The 24498-nt window shown below is 40.0% G+C and overlaps 1 protein-coding gene across 1 annotated transcript in view; it reads left to right on the top strand.

The window, feature by feature from the left end:
* The window catches only part of bin2b (bridging integrator 2b), a 70888-nt gene extending 47236 nt beyond the window's left edge, over window positions 1-23652 (top strand). Inside the window, exon 11 of the mRNA XM_047024921.1 lies at window positions 23582-23652. Within this exon, the coding sequence (XP_046880877.1) occupies window positions 23582-23593 (12 nt within the window). The 3' untranslated portion in view covers window positions 23594-23652. The remainder of the gene's footprint in view (window positions 1-23581) is intronic.
* Window positions 23653-24498: the final 846 nt, after the last annotated feature.

Below are 24498 nucleotides of genomic sequence, written 5' to 3'. Positions count from 1 at the left end.
ATAAATGCAGCCCTTTCATCCAGTTTGTATTTGATTCAATTGTCTTAAGTAAAGTTTTTAAATACATAAATTATACATATCTGTAAAAATGTCAAGTCAATTTGACCTTTGGTTCAAGAGAAGAATTTTGAATGTTTTCCCAAATTATCACTGTACAAGAAAATCCATCATGGCGGACCTTATGGGTCCTTGAGGCTTTTCTGTTCCTCATGAAAAATGAGGCATGTACACCAAGTTTGAGAAGAATTAGAGCAATGGGGTGGAAATGCCATCACTTTCAAAATCAGAGTTTAGGGGCATGGCCTGTGGCGCCCCCTACAGTCGAATGTGTCCCATATTTGGTGTGGGGGTACCCACTTGGATGTAGTATCAATGTTCCCCCCCAAAAAATTATGACCTGGGACTTTTTGAGATATTGGGGTGCAAGGAGAAGAAAAATTATAATAACTAGGGAGGGTACAATTTCTGGGGAAATTGTAGGGTGTGCTTGCTTGCTTGTGTTGGTTGCAGGTGGGTCCGTTTTCCCATCTAGTGATATTTTCAAGCATTTAGCCTACTCATATTGCATAATTCATTAAGAACACCCTTTGAAACAAGAAGCCCCCTTGAAACAAGCTACTGTAACAACGTTGTCACTGGCAGTATTTCAGATGGAATTGCGATTCAAATAGTACCGTCTGCTAACTGAAATAAGCCCCCCCAAATGTAAATAAGTTTGATGTTAATTTAGGGGGACATGGCTAATTCAAAAGCAGTTTGCTAGAGGCAAGCTAGCTGCTGTTGCTATCCACACTTCACTGATTGTTTGAAAGCGCCGGAAATGGGGAAAAGGGATAATTACGGTGGCCGACATGTGCAAACACGCTACAAATAGACAAAGCACAAGCAAATTGACAGTACACAAGCAAATTAAGAAAACGTGTATTTGACCACACATGAGCAGCATTCAGCAAACGCGCTGCAAATATAGAAACGCGCTGAAAATTAGGGCTGCAACTAACGATTATTTTGGTAATCGACTAATCTATCGACTATTTTTTCGATTAATCGACTAATCTAATGATTATTTCCCCCCCTAAAAAAAGAATGACAACATTTTGAAAGTTGAAATCAAATGTATTTGAGTTACAAGTTGTGTAAACATGTAAACATCATTATAAATATTCAAAATAGTAATACAAATTAAAGTGCAAAAATGCTTTTAAAAGTGAGGCGCAAACAAAGTTTTAATTAATGTAGGCTATAGTATCATATTTTTGTATAATGCTAGAGTAGATCTCTCGTAATGGTGTTGATATGAAATTATTATTTTCCACAATATTTAGTTTGACGAATGCTAAGTGGAAGAGGTTAACTATTCAGAACGAACGAAAAGACAGGCTACTCTGATAATTCACTGATTAACTACATTGCACGTAAAATAACTGAAATAGTGTTAGCAAGCATCCTCCATGAGACGTTCTGTTTTCCAACATGTAAGCATAAATCTTACGATAAGTTAACAAGGCTAACGTTACTTTTAACTTGGACATTTAACTTAAACTTAACTATTAGCAGGAGAAGACATGATGGCTCCAGGATGCCTCCGTTTCAAATGTTCATGCAGTGCCGTGGTGCTGGAATGAAATGCTTATACCATTTAGCAGATGTTGCATTGTACTTTTTTATTTGGTTTGCTGGTAAAATATTCCCAGACTTTTGAAGCTCTCGGTCTAACTTGTTTCGGCTCTCCCACACTCTGTTCCGCCATGATTCAAAAAAGTTCTTCTTCTTTGCCTTGACGTATGTACGTCTGTGCTTTGGTGCAACAGTGTAAGCGATACTGCCCCCTGCACTTCCGTTAGGGCATTGCAATGCTGAATGAAAATTACCGGCAGCTCTGAATCTTTTTATAATATATATATAATATATGACGCGTCGACGATAAAAATCCACGTCAAAAATGTTTCACAATCGACGTTGTCGATTTTGTCGACTATTCGTTGCAGCTCTACTGCAAATACACACAACACAACCAAATAAATACACACACTGCAAATATAGAAATGCGCTGCAAAAAGGAAAACACGCAAACCCCGAAAACAAATGCAAACAGAAAAACGCTGCATCCAGATAACACAACGGAAGTGCTCCAGGCCAGTGGGAGCGCTAAGTAGAAGAGCGTGATTTTAGAACCAGAGAGGGCAGATGAGAAGTTTTTTTTGAATAGGACCAAAATCGAAGTAAAGAGGCAACATAAAAAGATTAGTAGCCTATTCATTTTTTCATGTGCCCCTCCTCTTTGACAGTTTTTCAAAAGACTAACTTCGATGTTGGTCCAAACTTTTCATATGCTCTCTCTTTCTCTCTCGCTCCATGGGGCCGAAAATCAAGATGTTCCACTTGGCTCTCCCCCTAGAGGCCTGGAAACTTCCGTTGTGAAAACTGGATGCAGCATTTTTGGTTTGCGTGCTTTCGTTTTTGCAACGCGTATTTGCAGCGTGTTTATGTATTTGGTTGTGTTGTGTATATTTGCAGCGTGTTTGCTGAATGCTGCACATGTGTTGTCAAATTAATGAAGATGTTTTCTTAATTTGCTGCGTCGGGGTGCTGTTCGCCCTGTAGGGGCTTATTTTCCCGATAATGACCGGCGTTCTATACAGTATCCCGCTTATTACACGGCTACTTGCCCACAAAAGTAACTTAACACAGTGTGTCTTTTTACAATGTATTTGTTACCATTCGTATTGTTGATCAGCAGAGAAATTGTTTGCCAAAGATGTTGAACTTCATAGACTTTGAACATTGTTTAGGCTTCAAATCAGCTGACGTCGCTAAGCAACAGAGTACGCTGGGGTTGAAAAGTTACCGGACTACTTGCGGAGTGCTACGAAAGACGTGAATCCGAGGCAAAAAGGCCAGTTCCCTTGACAGCGGTCAAATATGCATAGCAACGGTCAAATATTAGAAAATTGTTCACCGCAGGACGTTGGGAAGCCCCATTCAAGTGAATGGAGCATTCTACAGCATTAAGAACAGCCGTGTAATAAGACATAGAGCCAATAAAGTATAGCCATAGCTGTGGCATTGAAGACAGTACTGTAACCTACTACTACACACTGCCATTGGGCGAGCCGAGTCTGTGACTCAGAGGCTAACGTCAAAACAAGACGTGGTCTCACTCAAATTTTTAGTTTTACACAAATAACAAAAATATGCTGACCCGCTGGCTGTCTTCACAATCGCCATATCTTTAATACACTCCTCTCCATTTGGATGTAGAATTGACCCTGGTACGAAATTAAGAAAATACTCATCAGAGATCGACAACACTGTTGTCGACGAGTGTCAACATTTGTTGACAACATGTTGCTGCCGCAATCGTATATGGAGGCTGACGGGGCTCTCACGTAGCATACAAATCAAAGTTTTTACAGCAACCTACATTCAAATCTCACCACCTGGCTGTCTTCACAATAGTCATATCGTCATAAAATGTCCCTCTTTCTATAAAATTAGCAACGAAAATACTACTATGACGCTTTCTAGCATGGCTGCCGCCTAAAAGACTAGGCGGTCTCACGGGCAACCCGCATTCGCTCAAGTGCTCAAGTTACAAAGACTTTGACGACCTAAATCAAACATCCGAGATTGCAGTTCCACTTGGAATCGCTTTCTCAACAAAGCCAAATGGTTGGGATTTTTTGAGGGTGGGATTTTTCACTCGTAATCCAAGCTCCAATTTGCGTGCTAGAACGTCTCTATCATGTTGTATCCATGCGTCGTTGCTAACGTGTGTTGACGTGGTGACGTAGCTAGCCAGATTACCCTTCGTCGACTAAAGGCACCTTGACGCCACAAAAACGTTGTAACCTCCTAAACTGTGCAACGGAACGTAAATCCCAATACAAGCAACTCAATCGCTACCAAGACGAAATTTTTGACACCTAGGTTGTCTATGTAGTCCAAATATTGACAAAGTTTTAGGGGTGGGAAAATAAATACAAATTAATATATATGTGAGATAACAAAGGTTGTGCCCTTGCGAAGGCAAGGCACACCCAATAATACTAACAAAAACAATAGGTTTCCTCCTACCGGAGGAACCCTAAATATGCACTCAAGCATATTTCCACAGGGGGCAGTCACCCCCTGAGTCTTCCAGTGGGCCTGGATATGCACACTGGGACTGTCTATTGCACCTATAACATTGGGGATACAGAGGCTTATCAGCATGCATGCTACTTTAAACAATGAAAATATTTGTTGTTGAATAAAAAGTTTTCTCAATTCTTTGTGTTTCAAGATGACCTGGAAAACTGATCAGAATCGGAAAGGGTTTTAATCGCCATGAATGTTTGCACAGACAAGGAATTTGCTTTGGCAGGAAGGCTGGGTGTCAAACCTGCCCCCACCTTTCATATGCTAAAGTCTGGAGGTCTGATTGGTTGTTCTTGTGTATAAAGGGAATTGTAATGCATTGTTCTGTGGATTCTTGATCTCCTGGGACCTTCTCCTCAGTTCTCCCTTGTCCTACTCCTTGCTCATCTCTTGCTTTCTCTTTGATTTACAAAGATCATGGTAGAGTAGGTAAGATTTAAAGCTTTTATATTGTAACATGTTTGCCTTGTAATTGATTTAATTCATTTGCAAAGTTATTAAATGCGTATTTCATTTAACCGTACTTTGACCATTCTTGCTCTGATTTAACCCATAGAGTCAAATACCTGGAATTCTATTGGTGTTGGCATTATTTGGTTCATGCTAATACGCTGTTCCATTTCCCATCTTCCTTTAAACCACAGGGGAATTCGTTTGGTTGTTTGGACAATATTTAACCCCCTGCAACGGCCATTGTTGGAGGTAACGAGTTACAAAGTAACGGATTACAGACGCCTGCGCTGCATGAAGTCGAACACATCTATTGACAACCCAGTATCACATGTTATTACACGGCTGTTCTTAACGCTGTAGAAAGCTCCATTCACTTGAATGGGGCTTCCCAACGTTCTTCTGATAACAGACCGTTGCTATGAGTAACAGACCGCTGTCAAGGAAAGTGGCCTTTTTGCTTCTGATTCACGTCTTTTGTAACACTCCGCAAGTAGTCCGGTAACTTTTCAACCCCAGCGTACTCCGTTGCTTAGCGACGTCAGCTGATTTGAAGCCTAAAGAATGTTCAGTTTATGAAGATCAACCTCTTTGGCTAACTATTTCTCTGCTGATCAACACTACGAGTGGTAACAAATACATTGTAAAGACACACTGTGTTAAGTAATTTTGTTGGCAAGTAACCGTGTAATAAGCGGGATAATGTATAGAACGCCGTTGTCATTAACGGGAAAATAAGCCCCTTCATATTTGTTTATTTGTGTATTTGAAAGGATCCCCATTAGCTGACGCTGAAACGACAGCTAGTCTTCCTGGGGTCCAAAAAGTACATACAAAACCAGTAATCACAATCACAATTACTCACAAATATCGTATATAAATACACACCAAAGTAAAATTTTACAAAAGTAAAAATTCGGAAAGTGAGGCATATTTCTTTGGTTAGATAGTGTGGACAAGCTTAATATTCGTTCAAGTGAATGGCTGAGTTTTATATGCCATTTTGTTTTACATGTTTACAATTACAATACACTATGTGGAAAGGCAAAGAAATACCCTTTATTGAAAATTGAAAAATAAAGTGATGAAAAGGCCATGATGTTTGTCCATATATCTTTGCGGTAAATTTGGACATTTACTTAAAAAATTTGAAAGTAAAGTAACTAGTAGTGAAGTTACTTTTCAAATGCAGTAACTAGTAAAGTAATTTAGTTACAATTTTCAGAAGTAACTTGTAACTTGTAACTAGTAAGTAACTACCCTAACACTGACAACGGCGAACAGAGAGCAAGGTGAAGCTACGTCCCTCTACATTTCGTGCATGATGACAATAGGAGTACTGTGAATGCAAATGGCGCTATTGGCTCGCGTTGTTTGTTTCTGCCGGGCCGGCTCCTGGCAGCGACAATGTATCGTCTTTTTCGACTTCCAGGTCACGACCTGGGAGGGAGGGCGGCGGGATCTCAACCATGCTCAAAGACGCAGAGTCCAGTTCATAGTCCAATTCACCGTTTACAAGCATGCGATGTCCGAATTATCAACCGACTCGGATCGAGTTATCTCGGGGTGTCGATCGGATTGTAGTTGGACCGCAATTATTTGAACAAAGGTGTTTACAAGAAAGGGATAATTCTATTTCAGTCCAAATCAGCCAGTAATTCGAATCCATGTCCCCATGGTGACTGCGCCACTGAGCACTTTTCATAGAAATGAAAGGGGTTGCCCCTGTGTGACTCCCCAGTCAACACTGTGGAGTCCTTCCGCTTCCTGGGCACTATCCTCTCCCAGGACCTCAAGTGGGAACTGAACATCAGCTCCCTCACCAAGAAAGCACAACAGAGGATGTACTTCCTGCGGCAGCTGAAGAAATTCAACCTGCCAAAGTCGATGATGGTGCACTTCTACACAGCCATCATTGAGTCCATCCTCACCTCCTCCATCACCATCTGGTACGCTGCTGCCACTGCCAAGGACAAGAGCAGGCTGCAGCGTATCATCCACTCTGCGGAGAAAGTGATTGGCTGCAATCTGCCTTCCCTCGAGGACCTGCACACCTCGAGGACCCTGAGGTGAGTGAAGAAAATTGTGGCCAACTCCTCCCACCCTGGACACTCCCTGTTTCAGTCACTCCCCTCCGGCAGAAGGCTGCGGTCCATCAGGACCAAAACCTCACGCCACACAAACAGTTTCTTCCCTTCCGCTGTTGGCCTCCTCAACAAGGCCAAGAGTTCACACTGACTTTAATGACTTCATGTCTTTAAACAATTGCATTTGCACTACTCACAATTTGTGTAATGTTTGTATTTGATATTGTATTTTATACTGTAAATTGGCAACTTATATTTTATTTTATGGCAACTTATATTTTACTTTATTGTATATTTTATTTTAAATTGTATTCCACTTAGTATTGCTAGTTTCGGTATCCTTAGTATAGTTAGACCATATATCTAGATTCCTATATGTTTATTGTATGCACCTTCCTGCCAAAGCAAATTCCTTGTCTGTGCAAGGAGTCAGGTGGCTGAGGAGTCAGGAGTCAGGTGGCTGAGCGGGTAGAGCATCGGGCTAGTAATCTGAAGGTTGCCAGTTCGATTCCCAGTCGGTGCACATTAGGTTGTGTCCTTGGGCAAGGCACTTCACCCTACTTGCCTCGGGGAGAATGTCCCTGTACTTACTGTAAGTCGCTCTGGATAAGAGCGTCTGCTAAATGACTAAATGTAAATGAGCAAACTTTCATGGCGAATAAATCCCTTTCTGATTCTTCTGATCTTGGAAGAAAAATCTAGCTGTCTCTATCAATGGCTATTTATCAATCCGAAGAACGCTGAGAACGCAAGTACATTCTTTTGAAGAACGTTCTGGCAAGCCTCCTTGTGGGAATGGTCTTGCAAGGACGGAGAATGAATTGAGATGGTTAGGGTTTTCCTGGACTCGCAGCATTATGATAACACTGACTAACTACAAAAACTAGATAACAAAGCTAAAAAATGGTCCGTCTACCTGTAATTTTACGTTTTCTGTAGCCCTTGCTAATTTACAGTACCTGTTAACTAGTGTCTGCACTGCATTGAGCTAGGTTATCGACAAGTCGCAGCAAATTTACAAATTAGCCGTTTCATCAATAAAATAAGAACATTTTCAGCGACTGAACTGCCTATTTCTCGTCACATTTTAATTCAGATGCTGATTTACACGTACAATTTAGCTGAAATATGAAAAGTAAACAATTACAGTTGTGAGGTTTGTCCGCCTCGTTTGACATCTTGCAATGACTTCTGGGAAATCAGAAGCGTTCTCGCTGGTCAAGTCACCATCCGATGCATCCTCGATAAAAGGGGCGGATCAGGAAAAGTTCCGGGTATTTTTGGCGTTCTTGGTGACTTGTGTTCTTTGTATTGGAACCGTACTTGGGCAATAAAAGATTACGTCAAACGAGTTTGCAAGAACACAAGAACGGAAAAAAACGTGGATTGATAAACAGCCAATATATAAGTCTATGCTTCTCCTTCGTTCGCCATCTTAATCCAACACGTTGGAAATCATCACATCCGTTTATTTGAATCGCGCAATCAAACCACTTACGTTGGTTTAACGCTTGATAATTAAGTATAGTGGAACATTACACAACTCAAGTTAATTAAAGGCAATACAGTAGTGTTTTGATGGCAAAATAAATATATTTGTGTTATTTTTACAAAAAACATTTGGGTAGAACGAATAGTGCCCCAAACCAGTGTGGAGACCTTCTAACAGGGCAATTGTTGCCCTTAATTTAGCCAAGCCACTTAATTTGTTCAGTAATGGCACCAGACTGAGGGCAAAATGTAACATCTCATCCTCTTCCTGTGGCACACGATGAAACATTGGTTGTGGAGGCTCCTAGACCATAGCCAGTAGCCTATCCTCCAATGATACTGCAGGTGCTGAGGCCCTCTTGCGCGCAGCAGGTCTGTTGGGAGTGTGCCTATGTTCCCACAGCCTAATGTTCCCACAGCCCTATGTTCCCACAGCCCTATGTTCCCACATTTCTAAGAGCTTTTTCAAAATTAACGGTTCATTATTCCGTAGCTGGCGATTTGAAGGAGCTAGCTAGCTTCAAACTCTCTTGACCCTAACCCTAAATAAATCTGGGAACATAAGTCTGTGGGAACATAGGTCTGTGGGAACATAGGGATTGGGGAACATAGGGTGATGTTCTTGAATAATTTTGAGTACATGCATGTTTGTGGTCTCGTTTGAAAGGTAACAAACTGAAGTTGTTTCCCCTGTTGTCAGAATCTCTGTAAGTGCTAGTCCCAGTCCAAGTAGATAATTATAGTCCCACAAAAAATTAATATTTTACACATTTTACTAATGTGATCCAAAGACTGGTACCCGAAAGAAGGAACAAATCGTTCACCCCCCGACCGAGTCTTCGGATCAATGAATCGTTCACCTCCCGACAGTGTCTTCGGATCAATGTGTCGTTTTTCTGCCAACCAAGCAGTGTTCATTTTGGCGGCTATTTTTGATTTAGTCTTTAGACGAAAATGTTTATTCGTTTTTTTTTTTTTTCATTTTAATCCTTCTTAGTTTTAGTCTAGTTTTCGTCGACGAAAACTCAAAACATTATAGTCTACACTGCAAAAACTGAAATCTAAGTAAGATTAAATATCTTAAATCAAGTTAATACATGCTTATTTTTTTCTGATAAGAAATGTTTACTTACCAGGCAAATGTTATGTTAGAGTATTTTACTTCTTTTAAGTGTTAAGGTCCTACATTATCTTAATAAGATATTCTAACTTGGTAGTGAGATTTTATGACTTGTTTTGTGTGACTTCATGCTTAAAACTAGAATGTCCATATTATAATCCTCACTGAAAAGTACAAACTGCTTTTTGTTAAGTCACAATTTCTTATTTTAATCAAGAAATAAGAAATTATGACTTTGTTATAATTTTAACTCTTCCCATATTAAAAACAGAACATCCAAGTGTAATCTTAGTTTTATTGTCAAACAGACAATATAAATGATGTACTCATAAAAATATAGTAGGTACAGTACTGGAAATTGGCACATGGCACATCTGATCTAATGTTTCAAAATGTCATACGTAAAATTTTAAACATTTAGCTTCTTAACAGAAATAGCTTATCTTTTTACAAACATTCACATCATTTTGTGGACTGCAGCAGGTATGTTTTCATCTGCTATGGACCGTCCTTAAGTAGATATTTAAAAGTCAAATTACAAAGCTACGTTAAAAGCAAAAGTCATATCATATTTGGGAAACACACAATGACTCATTTTTCAGCGTTGTACAATTCTATTACATCCCCAAGATGGTATTTGACCTGTACAAAGGTTTGGCTCTTGCTGCTGATTGTGTAATAAGAGGTGAAGTCAACCAGCTTTTCAGCATTCACTAACTCAGTGGCCTGTGCAAGATGCGGGACCTCAACTTGATATGCCATCATATTTCTATCAAAGTGTATGGTTTGAAATGGTTGGTATTCTAAACAATAAAGTGTAGAATCAACAAGAAATATGTTTTTGACCAATCCAAATTCTGGCATATTATCATTTACTACTTTGGCAAGGATCATTGACTTTTGAGTTATGTATTTATTGCCATAAATCACAAGCCATTTGACTGATACAGCATTGTTTATTTCATCATAACCTAGAAAGTCTCTTAATTTTCCACGTAAATATTGCAGATCTTTAACCTCAGATACAGGTCCCATCTCTCTTTTATTTGAAAAGATTGGGTGCATTGAAGGGTCAGCATTTTGGCAGCCTTCATACATTTGGTTCTGATTAATCAAAGACTTGCTAATATTTTTCAAATTGAGCTTAGACGCCCATTGTTTAAAGAAACAATGTTTAGACTCAAACCGCATACACATATGTCTAATCATTGGACCCAGTGACTTAATCTGTGAGGGCAAATGTAGCATATAATGCTGCTTAGGCGTGATATTGTTCTCTGGAAAAAGTTCCTTCCATTTTTTCAAATGATTTTCAATTAGTGACTTCAATCGAGAAACTGTTGCAATGATAAGAACAGGTGCAAACACTATTTGCACAATCTCTATTAGCACAATGATCAGATGCACATATGCATTGGTTTTCAAGCTTTCCGAAACAAATGGCAATATCCTTATCAGGACAAGCATTTGACCAGACGACTGTTTTAATTTACCATCATTTGACATTAACGTACTAACTGATATTGGGGATGGCCGATCTCTAACATCCAGAGGGGAATAAGGGAAACCAAGAATAGCAGAATTCACAGAGTCTACATCTATCTGCCCTGACTGAACAAGATGATTCAAAACATGCTTTATTTCCAAAGGAGCTATTCCTTCCAGAATTACATGCATATTATCTTGCGAAGTCTGTTGAATAATATCAAAGGCAGGGATATCAACTAATTTGCTCCTGCGATTGATCCCATATGTTGTTCTTAGGCTGTTGCGAAGCAAGTCTGTGTTTGCATTTTCTATTTCATTAGTTTGTCTGATATGCTTCTTTAAGGTCCTTTTGGTAAATGAATCCTCGTTGAAGTATGACTGCATGTCCTCAAAAGTACACTCACAGTGTCTGCATTTACTATAGGCAAAGCCCACACCCTCTTTGAACCCTGCAAGTTAATGCTGCGCCAGAGTGTCGCCACAAATAGAGACCATGGCACCATAAACCGTTTTCTGTCCATTAATAGTTTGCATTTTAACACCATTGTACAATGCATCCATATCTTCTTTGATTCTATTCAATATTGCATCTACACCACATTGACGGAGGTCTACTGACCTAGCCAGGGCAAGTACCCTAATAGCAGCAAGTTTAGACCCGTATTTCGGATTTATGTTTGCTAGGGTGTAATACACCATTAATAATTGTTGTTTTTTGATGCAAATGATCCTAGTGGATTACAGGTCTCTATTTCATACGTGTATACAACAATCTGTAATGCATTTGGTTTCTCTGATTTTAGATTTTAGAAGGGCGCCATCGACAATGTCTATAAAAAAACCTTCTCTGCACCTCTGTGGTCCCTTGTCAATCACAGACCATATCCTTTGGTGTGATAAGAACTGTCCTAGACTTTTGACTAATGGTACATAATGAAACACTTTGTCTTTGATGAAGAAGTCTTTAGATCCTCCACGTTTCGTCCAGCATATGGTTCGAGCAATTGGAATTTCTTCAGCATCCACAATACTGAATTGCTTCTTAATAACACTGTTCTGTCGAAATGTTGTTGCAACACTTGCAAAAGGGTCAATAAAATTGTCAAATATGCCCATTACTTCTTTTTGAAGGTGTCCTGATGAGCTTCCTGGCTCAATAACAGTTTTAGTGAAAAACTGAGGAAAACGAGGCAGATAGCGCAGCGCCAAAGCATCTTGAAGTAAACAAAATACTTTACAGAACGAGCGAAACGTTTCCTCTGCAATCCATGAAAAACATCAGCCGGAAAGTAACTGAAAGGATGTTTCTTATGTAATTGTATTCCATTATCTAGCAGCATAGGGGACATCTGTGAATTAAGTTTTATTTATTTATATTTATAATAATATTCAATGGAAGTAACGTGGCGTGTGATGAATCTTTACACATATTATACAAATTGTAAATAATGACAGTTAATTAACCACATTCTCCGTTTGTACAACGCTTCTAGTATTAAAGTCACCCCCATTTTATGACATGGTACATTCCAAACGGTAACGCGGTAAAATTGTCAAGACCGGGTGGTGGTCAGTTGCACTTGCAGCCATCACCGTACGTTAGCTTTTCTCTGCTGTGCAGTTATACTCTCGAGCCTTTGCAAATCGTCTGAACACTTTAAACTATGGCTGAAGATGGAAGGGCTTATCCGGGTATGGATCCTACAACAATTTCAGTATTAAAAGGTAATTGTTTTTATTTTATCTAACGTTATTGATTTGTTTAGGCCTGTTTTATCAAACTAATCTAGCTCTAACAGCTAATTGTGAGGCTGGCTAACCGGTCATACCATGCTAATTTTAGAATCGTGTTAATTTTGGCTATAAGCTAACCACACGAAAAGCCATGTCTTGAAAATGTATTAATAGTACTTTATTGCTGCACCTGCACCTTAACTTTAAGTTAGTCAGTTCGCTAACAAAGTAGTTAGAGCTACCTTAATTTTAGCTTTGTTTTAGGTTGGCCTAACGCTAGCTACTGTAGTTAGGGAGGACAGACCAAACATTTTCTATCAGTTTTGCTCCGTTTTTCTTTCAATTCCGTATGTAACCTAACGTAACTTAAACTAATCCGAAGTCAGATTTCAGTTACCTCTATTAGTTTTCTCACAAATCCAGTTTTTAGGCGTGATTTTAGGTAATTTTTTGAAACGTTCCACCGCTTTAAACCTTGAGTTTTGTGGCACCGAGAAGCTGTCTAGCTCCCTTTAAGAACGCCATTGTTCTACGTCACAGAGCTCTGCTTCTAGCCAGCGCGGGAAATATGACTTAAATTATTTGTACATTGCGAGCTAATGCGGTGTCCAGTACCACATATGCAAATGTTTTCCACGTTTAGCGTTACTTGCAGTAATGTTAATTTTTGGCCACTTGGGGGTGTATTTAACGTTGAACAGGGTGTTTGTGTGTGCTTGTTGTGACATTGCCAATTATTTTCAAATACCTTGATTTGAACACGTTTGTTTGTTTATGATGGACAAAAAGTATACACAAATTGTATTATAAATAATATACTTTATTTATAGGGATATGAAACTTATGGTCCAAAATGTAGTCATTGCCTGTGAAAAAAGAGAAAACGATTAGTAATGTGTTAAAACCGAGAATGCACATACACACAAGCCCCTTTGTTCAAGTGACGGGATGCACAAGAACGAGGAGAGCTAAGCCTATTAATTTTGACCGTCAACCAATCAACATGATAACTTAACAAACGTCGAGACAACAAACGGACTGATTTACCTACATGTAAAAATGGTACAGTATGTTGGCACAAGCTCTCATATTCTAGTGATGGAATGCACACGAACGTCAAGAGCCTTAGTGCCAATTAATCTTTGGTCAACAACAAGGAGCATAATCACTGGACATTATACTAAGGCCTAAAAGAAAATGTAATGAAAAAGAAAAAAACAAAATATTGCGGTCACTCTGAAATCAAAGTATAAATAAAATAATATAATAATCAAAACTGCTAAATCCTTCCCTAACTACCCTATCTAGCATAATGAAACAAAACGTTTTTTAAATAATCAAAAAGCCTACGCTTGCCCTCATTACTCAAATGAAGCCGGTCAGGGCTGTAAAATTCCAAAACAGGACGCGAGTGCCTCAGAAATAATCTATTTGTCCTAAGGTAAATGACACCCTCGTTTTCAAAGGACAGATGCTCCAGGAGAAGATTTGTTTCCCTAACTATGTGTTTGGTGGTAGCATCATCCACCGGCCGGGGGAGAATGGAGCACACGGCAAAACTTACTTCATACCGGTACCGCTCCCTAACTTTGTCCATCAGTTCCCGCATTCCCCTGAGGATATCATAAGGAGAATCCCCCTGCGCTACGTTGTTAGTTCCGATATTTATAAATATTTGCAGCGGGCCACTAACGGTGGTGAGGTGGTGCAGCTGTTGGTGAGCTGACCTCTGGAGTGTGGTTCCCGGGTGTACCCACGCCAAAGCCTCCGGGATTGCGCATTATGCTGTCCCCCCAGATGGCAACAGTGCGACCTTGAACAAAAGATAATAGATTTTTTAACAGTACTATCGTTTTCAGGTTGTGCTGCTATAATATATGCTTTAATGTGATGAATAATTAAAAACATATTTTCAATGCATGAAATGTATTTAGGAATAGGCTACATTAAAATGAATAGTTATATGTGCTGCAGACTCCTGGATTTCGTTTAAGGCAGAAAAAAAAGGATAGAATATCTCTACATTGTACATGGGTATTTTGTCTTGGTAAAAACAATAAGACAAAATACCCATGTACAATGTAGAGATAGAAGTAAAAAAAAAAACATACCTGCGCCAAATGAGGTGACACGATCCTGCCAGCATACCCTGAAGGGTCGAGGGACATGCGGCCTGTACATTGAAGTAGGAACATTCACTTGTTTTGAAGTCATTGTAAAACGAAGTCAGAATGGTCCAGTAAACGAGGTGTGAATGGTTTTACTGTATGCAAATATTGTCGCAATTGGATCAAATTAATGATTAACATCTTGGACAACCAATTACTATAAGGGGCGTTTCATGATAATTTTATTTAGAAAAAAACAACCAATGAGAGTTTGTTTGGCAATATTTTGAATAAAAACAACACAGAAACAGGCGGCAAATAAACAGGCAGATGTTTGCCTTGCATTGTTTGAAAAAGAAGAAGCGGGAAACCCTATTAAATAACAGGCAGATGTTGGATGCTAATCATAACAAACAATTACACCTTGCCACACCTACTGATGGAAAAGCGAATTGCAGCCTTGAAAGGCAGTGACAAAATGGCCTAATGCGCAATTCAACCAAACATGAGCAAAATAGCCTTAAATAGAGATAAACAATTAAGATATTCACTTGGTTGAATAAGACTCCTGAGCAGCACTTATGGTTTCAAAAATGAATGGAAACAGTGAAGTGATAGTCTCTCGCATATATATCCCTGTTAATCAAATACAGTGTCTATACATTATCTTCAAGGCCCTTGTAGCAACTATCTCATATTCTTTGTGAATTGAATCACAAGAAAGAAGAGAATTGCAGCACTTTACTTTACAAGGATGTGATTTTCCTGTGACATTTGGACCTGTGGGGGGAATTACATGCAACTGTTAAGGGACTTGATATATTTGATGAACTATTTAACAACACAAAACAAACAGTAAACGTTTTTTTTTTTTGGGGGGGGGGTGTGTGTGGGGGGGTTGGGGTGTGTGGGGTGTGTGTGTGTGTGTGGGGGGGGGGGGGGGTTGGGGTGTGTGTGTGGGGGGGGGGGGTTGGGGTGTGGGGGGTTGGGGTGTGTGTGTGAATGGTGACTGTTGTAATGCAGGGATGCCCAGTTGGCCTCTAGAGCTACTATCTTGTAGGTATCTAGTTTGGAAACCTACAGGTTGATAGCTCTCAGAGGACAATTGGGCACCTCTGCATCCATGGTGAAGGTTCAGGGGAGCAACTTTTATCTATTACTTCTATATTAGCTATGACAGTTTGGCTTAACAGGGAGTCACCCCATTACAGGGCCCCCTGTCTCATCACCAAACTGTACTACTTTTAATCCTACCTGTATCTATTTTTATGTAGACAGTTTGGTTTAACAGGGAGTCACCCCATTACAGGGCCCCCTGTCTCATATCACCAAACTGTACTACTTTTAATCCTACCTGTATCTATTTTTACGTAGACAGTTTGGCTTAACAGGGAGTCACCCCATTACAGGGCCCCCTGTCTCATATCACCAAACTGTACTACTTTTAATCCTACCTGTATCTACTTTTATAGACATAGTCCGTTTTAATATTGCAAAACTAAGTCTGTCAGTGCCGCACAGGCCCACTTGATCAGACAACCCAATGCTAAAACCAAACAAATACTACTACTACTTACCCAATGCAGCTATCAGATGTTATGGCAGACCATTTGGCTTAACAGGGAGTCACCCCCTACTGGGGCCCCCTGTCTCATATCACCAAATGGTCCATCATGAATATCCTCAAGCTACCACAAAGCCTGAATATTACATACCGATAGCTAAATGACACACTACAAAGCTAAGTCTGTCAGTGCCGCACAGGCCCACTTGATCAGACAACCCAATGCTAAAACCAAACAAATGACTACTTACCCAATACAGCCTGAATATTGCATACCCATTGCAAGACTACAAACCTATTTATAAATCCTAACCTCATTCTCGTAATAATCTGTGAGTAATGGGTATTCTACCACTGAGCTGGCTACTCTATCATCTTCCTCCTCTTCATAATCTATTAAGAACCCATCTTTCCCATTAAAACGAACTACTCTGCCTGGCCACCAACATACACTACCGTCCTCACTGTTAATAAACATGTGCGCTATTCTTTTCCCTACAAGATCCTCTGCACTAACCGGTATTAATACTAGTTTATTTTCCTGGTATTCGGTCCATAAGGGCAACCAGTACATTTTTCTATAGCCATCGTATTTTATTTTGAACAAAATGTCATCTTTTGTTCTTTTACAATCTATAACTGTCCCATTAAACCACCTATCTAACCCACGCTCTACATACAAATGTTTAACTCTCTTACCAAGTAACTGCTGTGGCATTTCAATACTTGGAAGTCTGACTATACTCAACCCTCCCCTCCTCCGCCCCAGATCTTGTGCCTTAAGGTGCTGTTCAGCAGCATCCCTCAAAAACTCTACCTTCCTATCAGCAACAAGATCAGCCGGTGCAGCTCCACACCCTTCATCTAAACTAGTGTCTACAGGCTCGATGGCATTAACAACAACACTCTTCAGATTACTGATGAGCTGATCTACAGGGAGCCTCTTGCCATATTTTGATATATTTAAAATCCCACTATCATTTTTCTGCCCCAACACAAAACGACGGAACTTTAACTGTGCAACTACTGCTAGTATTGAATCTCTCCCTAAATTACTTACCTGTTCATTAACCTCTACCTCGCTTGTCCATAGTCCACTATACTTACCAAGTTCAAGAGTGAGCTGTTGTTTCCTGCGCACTGCTTGAACCTCTCTAACTACCTGCCTATCCTGTTGGTTTCTAAGCACATGCAATCTATCCTCTCTAATTCTATGCATTCTTTCACAGAACAGTGCCCTCTGCCCTTTCACAGATGTCCGAGCTGAGGCGAGAACTTCAGCTCTTCTATCTGGATCTAACCCTGACAACCATTCCCAGGACCTATTCTGCTTAAACATGACCATACCCTCTAATGCTATTTTACTTGCCCTGAACTTTGATCTAATCAAATAATCAAATATCCCAAAATCCCTTTCGCACGAAACATTTGTTTTGGGCACTGATCTGAGGACATGATACTGATCTTCAGACACATCATCATACCGTCCATGTTCCAAGTGGTCCGCTACCAACCTACAGCAAACTTTCACTAAACTAGCAAATACAAGTTCTAGAGCTTGTTGAGTCATAGCATCAAACTCTTCTGACGTTGACTCCAATAACTTATCTAAGATGGGTCCTCTGTGGATGTCTACATCCTCAAACAGAGTGACCTCACCCTTCATAAACTGCCTGCTGTCTGCCTGCCACTCTCTAAGCTTTATAACAAGCGTTCTATACCTATCATTCATTGCTAATACATGTTCTTTCTTGGAAAGAACTCTCCAGAATGGTTCTGTAACCTGTTTGGAGATGAGCCCTAATGCCCTACAACCTGCTATAAACTGACTAATATTAAGGTCAGCATGGACAGCCTGAACTAACCTGTTCTCATTTTGAGATAACCGTGTAAATTCCAACAAGTCAGGGTAAAGATAGTAAACTCCTGCTGCATTATGGAACGTTACATTAATACGGTTACCTTTGAATGGAACCAATGGAACATGATCAGAACCGTGCTTATTAAACAAGAAGGTTCTGAACTGGACGGGTTTGCCACTCTTCTCACAGCCGCGCTCCTGCACGGTCTTACAAACAGAACGGATGAGCCTCACGGTACCGCTCTCCCCACCTGATTTAAGGGTTGAATCTAACTTTTCGCAACCTACCTTATCTCCCTTAAAAACTAGTGTCTCCCACATATCTAAAGTAACACCTGTTTGATGTGCCAGTCCATCAATGACATGCATCCCACAAAACAATTCATTGACTACAGCAAGTTTAGACTTTTCTGAGTCAGGTAACTGAGTATAACCATCGACTATTTCTGGCAATATTTGCATACGGTACTGAGAGAGTATTTCATTAAAGTTCTTCTCAGTACTTGCTCTATCGCCTACCAAATTAGTAATTTTTGTAAAGATCCTGTCTGAGAGCCCACCCCTATCGTCCTCTACATGCACCGTGTTGACTACATCATGCACCATTTCAACAATTGTGTCGAAAGTGCATTGGGCAGAGCCGGATGCTTGCTCTCTAAGACCTACAGTGCCCTCCAAAAGTATTGGAACAGTGGGGCGAATTCCTTTATTTTTGCTGTAGACTGAAAACATTTGGGCTTGACATCAAATAATGAACGTGAGACCAGAGATCAACGTTTCAGCTTTTATTTCCAGGTATTTACATCAGGATCTGATGCACAACTAAGAAAATATCACATTTTGTTTGAATCCACCCATTTGTCATGTGAGCAAAAGTATTGGAACAGATATACTTAAAACATATTTAAGTGAATAAGACTTAATATTTAGTTGCAAATCCTTTGCTTTCAATAACTGCAGCAAGTCTGTGACCCATTGACGTCACCAAACTTTTGCATTCTTCCTTTTTGATGCTTTCCCAGGCTTTCACTGTAGCCTCTTTCAGTTGTTGTTTGTTTTGTGGGGTTCCTCCCTTCAGTCTCCTCTTAAGCAGGTAAAATGCATGCTCTATAGGGTTTAAGTCTGGAGATTGACTTGGCCAGTCTAATACCTTCCATTTCTTGCCCCTGATGAACTCCTTTGTTGTTTTGGCAGTGTGTTTTGGGTCGTTATCTTGCTGCATGATGAAGGCTCTGCCAATCAGTTTGGTTGCATCTTTCCTTAAATTGGCAGACAAAATGTTTCTGTAGACTTCCGAGTTCATTTTGCTGCTGCCATCATGTGTTACATCCTCAATGAAGATTAATGAGCCCGTCCTAGAAGAAGCCATGCAAGCCCAAGCCATGACATTACCTCCACCGTGTTTCACAGATGAGCTTGTGTGTTTAAGATCATGAGCAGTTCCTTTCTTTCTCCAAACTTTAGCCTTTCCATCACTTTGGTAAAAGTTAATCTTTGTCTCATCAGTCCATAAAACTTTGTCCCAGAATTTTTGAGGTTCATCTCTGTACTTTTTGGCAAATTCCAGCCTGGCCTTCCTATTCTTCTTGCTAATGAGTGGTTTGCATCTTCTGGTGTAGCCCTTGTACTTTTGTTCATGAAGTCTTCTGCGAACAGTAGATAGTGATACCTTCACTCCTGCCATCTGGAGGTTGTTGCTGATCTCACTAACAGTTGTTTTAGGGTCTTTCTTTACAGCTCTCACAATGTTTCTGTCATCAACTGCTGATGTTTTCCTTGGTCTACCTGTTCGACGTCTGTTACTTAGTACACCAGTAGTTTTCTTCTTCTTCAGGACATTCCAAATGGTTGTACTGGCTATGGCCAATGTTTCTGCAATGGCTCTGATTGATTTTCCATCTTCTCTAAGACTCACAATTGCTTGTTTTTCACCCAAAGACAGCGCTCCGGTTTTCATGTTGTTTTCACCTCTGAATACAGTCTGCATAGACAAAACCTATCTTACCCAATCTGAACCTGAGTGTAGACATTCAGTGGTATTTATTGATTGAATAATGTATGTAATAGGACACACCTGGGCAACAAAACACACCTGTCAGTCATATGTTCCAATACTTTTGCTCACGTGACAAATGGGTGGGTTTGAACAAAAAGGTGATATTTTCTAATTTGTGCATCAGATCCTGATGTAAATACCTGGAAATAAAAGCTGAAACGTTGATCTCTGGTTTCACATTCATCGTTTGATGTCAAGCCCAAATGTTTTCAGTCTACAGCAAAAATAAAGGAATTGGCCTCACTGTTCCAATACTTTTGGAGGGCACTGTATATGTAGCCTAGTCCCATCAGAAAAACAAACCCCAGCGGTTCCGAATTTGTGGCCCAGTTTACTTGTACCATCTGTTGTAAGGGTGAGGTTGTCTTCCTCTATCAACCTACTTTTAATCTGCTGCAAGGATACATGTCTGGCCTCTAGTGTTACATTTTTACACGTTGACACGCTAGGTAAACGCTCTGTTTCTAATCCTGACATGTTTTTTAAAACGCAATCGATTACCTCCGGTGCTTTATTCATACTTACCCCTAATACCGAAGTCAGCTCCATTACGGTTTGTCTAGTTTTATCATTATATACACGACCATCTAACGTTGAGACTAACCCGCTTCTGGTCTGATCTTCAGCTTTATCACTTCGATCTTGCCAGTACAGTATTTGGTCATTTAAATCGGTCATTTTGTCCGGTAAAGCTACATCTTTCCTCTTGAGGTTTTTGCTTTTATCTTTTAGCCTAAGACCTTGCATTTGGAATTGCAAGTTGTTAATGTTCTGCTCTAGTCTCTCTCTCTCTGTTTTGAGCTCCGCATTTACCTGCTCGAACTCATGCGCTACTTGCAAATTCCCTTTACATTGAGCTTTAAGGTGATCTATTTGATCGTCTTTCCTCTTAATTTTTCTATTTATGTTACGTACGTTGACCAGACTTTGTCTTTCCGTCGATTTGATTAATTTAGCTCTAAGCGATTTTATTTCTTTCTCAGCCTGGTATATTTTAAGCCCCATATCTTTACGTTCCTTAGTTAATTTATCTATATCTACTTCTACTTTTTGGTACTCTATTTTAGTTTTGTTAACTATGCTAACTTGTTCATGTAAACCAATCACTAAATCATTAGCTTCTCTAACATCTAAAATGTCATTTTGAGTGGTCTCACCGGCATCATGAGACGCGCAGGATGGAGTTTCTACTTCACGCCCATATGGAGGCGGCAGCTCAAACACCTCACCTAGACATGAGTCTTTATCACTAACTCTGACTAAATTATTAAATCGTTTTATCAGTTTACTTACAACAGTATGTACTCTCTTCCATATGTTATCATCGAAGTCACAGTCGTGGAGTTTAAAGTTATTTTTAACTATATTAAACGTTACAAGGTGCGCCGGCATTTTAAATGCTAATTTGTTACTACGCGTAATAATCTCAATCATGATCCCATTTGTTAATGTTTCTAATGGTAATTTTCCACAAACCCTAAGACTATTTGGATCTAAAATGATACCTAAACTTTTGCAAGTGGCCATGTGTTGCTCCCCCTCACCTGTGAATGCAATTTCAGTAGTTCTTGTCTTTTTATCTGCCATAGAATTTCTTTTCTTGCAAAAATGGATTGCTGCAAAGAAAGAAAGAATATTTGCGCTTTTTTAAAAATAGATTTGCACTTCCTGACAGACAAAAAAGGTAATGATTGGTTCCGATTGGTGCTACGTGACAACAACATTTGCATATCACTACCATGAATCATTTCGATACAATTTTTTTTTTAAGTCACCAAGAGAGTGGGTTTTATATCATCAATGTTTGTTTTTTGTTCTGCACACTGAAAAGATACATGTAAAGTGTCTAAAATATATATATATTTTAAAACCAGTAACCATGATTGATACTTGCATCCACATACGGGTATATATATAACGGCTAGCAAGTAAATAGACAATGACAATCAATCGGTGAGAGCATTGGAAGCAGCCTGACATGCACTGAGCGCGGGAGTTGCAGAGGCACACTATGTCTGACGTCACAGGTTGCTCACATTCTCATTCAGGGAGCCAAAACACAAAATGTATGTCTTTCGATTTTCTTAAAAATTTGACTGATGACGTCTTTCTACGTAACCTTGCTTTCCAGGAAGTATCAGGGTGGTGCCGACATGTGGGAAAAAGTTACAAGGGAAAAACCAACCTTTTTCTCGATAGAACGTTCAGATTTCAATGCATTCCTATGGGATTTTCAGCAACATGTCTTCAACTTGATTTTTCTCAAAATGTATATGTTTTAAAATTGACTAAATATACCTTATTTTGAAGAAAACAACCTACTCTGTCATTTAAGAGTCAGGGAGTCAGATGGCTGAGCGGTGAGGGAGTCGGGCTAGTAATCAGAAGGTTGCTGGATCGATTCCCCGCCATGCCAAATGACGTTGTGTCCTTGGGCAAGGCACTTCACCCTACTTGCCTCGGGGGGGAATGTCCCTGTACTTACTGTAAGTCGCTCTGGATAAGAGCGACTGCTAAATGACTAAATGTAAATGTAAATGTAAGATATGTCTCCCGGTGGTGCCGACCTTCTATGAAAGGTAGCCAAAGCAGCAAAAACTATAAACATTATTTTCACACACTTCCTCAATATGTATTGCAACCAACATTTGATAGCATTAAGGGGTAAGTGTCTACATGTTAACTGGCATGTTTGTTTTTAATATCTCGATAGTAGTCGCTAGTTATAGAGCTAAGAAAAGGACGTGGACCTTAAAATTCCGGTGCCAGAATTCTCAGTGGCGTTCTTAGCTACATTCAGGCTAACTTAGCATTCAATTTAATGCATTTGCTACCGGCGTTCCACAGTATTTGACAGTTGGTTAGCCTAGGCCAAAAATGACGCGTTCTATTGTCCTCCCTACTGTAGTTGGCGCCCTTTCATTTGTGACTTGACGTTATCAGCAGGCCCAAACGTAGCTAACTAGCAAGCGCTGAATTCCAACGAAAACCCGCGGAATTGGGAATTACGTTTGGGCCTGGTTATCAGTCAACAGCCTTCTCATAGCCTATTTTGGGGGGTTAATGTCAGAATAGTTGGTGTTTTCAAAAAACGATTCATGAACTTAGTTAGGTGAAAGGGCAGGAAGACAGTAGGCCTTTACTAGATGCGTGAGTTTCAAAACGGACTCTAGCTACCTTAAGTTAGCTTCCGTTACCTAGCAACCAAGCATAATACTCGTAGCAATGCTACTACCTGCTAGTGTTACTTGTTAGCCTCCTAATTGTACATTTTGAAGTCATAGTATAGCGTTTGTCATATAGTTTTTGTCTATGGAAAATAGTCAATTGCAATGTTCTAAATCGCACACGTGCGACGTGCTGTGAGACCCGCATTCAAACGACCACATTTGTGCGACGCTACTTCTTAACGGCTTAATAATTAGTTTTATGTTTATGTAATCAGATTATATATTTACAGTGTGGTTGAATGTGTTTTCCAGCTGCTAGTATAAGCGCAGACATGCTTCCTAGTCTCTCCAAGAAGGACTTGCGTGATCTCTTTCCGGGGCCTGAGCAGTTCTTCAGAAGGAAAGACATTTGGAGAATTTCACATGATGAAAATGAGGTAATGTTCAATTTAAACATTGTGGAGTAGCGTTAGATAATCATACTGTGATATCAATCTGATATCAACGTAGCATTTCCTGGCCCTGTTGTGGTTCAATGCTCTTCACTTGAAATGATAATGAAATACATGTTTGCCCTTTTTTAGGGTGAAGAGTCAGGTCAGCTTAGACCAGGCACCTCCTCTGGAACCTGTGATGCCAGCCCTGTTCCCTCAACCCCATTGTCCTCCTCATCCTCCTCCACCCCTCTCCTCTCTTCTAACCCAAGAAACCAACATGGTAACAGCAGAACCGTACAACTTGTAAGCCCACAGTATGTTGTATACACAGACACCGAGCTGGAGCAGTCAAGAAGTGTATTTTTTGAGAAACAGCGGGCTGGACAAGAAGGAAACTATACACTCTCCAAAGATCTTCGTTGTCGCCTAATAAGGAATACGGTAACAAGCATGATTGCCATCAAGAGAGCTGCAAGGGATGACTTCCAGTATCCATGCACCCGTGAACTATCTGTAATGGCTAAGCGTCTCATAGAGTACTACCCAATGTTGCAGGACAAATCTCCAGCCGGTGGAGCTGAGTGGGTATGTCAATACTCAGTTAATTCAGATCAGTGCTTGTATGGCCTAATTTCCACATCTATTTTTATTAATGTGTGTTGTGTTTTTGTCAGGAATCTGTGAAAAAGCAGCTTTTGAAGAGGGTCCAGAATGTGACAACCCCCCAAAAAAAGCAGGGAGCGACTCCTTTGAGAAAGAGGCGTCGGGCCCTTAGCTTTGAGAGCAGCAGTC

The sequence above is a fragment of the Hypomesus transpacificus genome, chromosome 9 (assembly GCF_021917145.1).
Source record: "Hypomesus transpacificus isolate Combined female chromosome 9, fHypTra1, whole genome shotgun sequence".
Lineage (NCBI taxonomy): Eukaryota > Metazoa > Chordata > Actinopteri > Osmeriformes > Osmeridae > Hypomesus > Hypomesus transpacificus.
The sequence above is the reverse complement of the archived record's forward strand: the minus strand, read 5'-3'. Positions and strand labels throughout refer to the sequence as shown.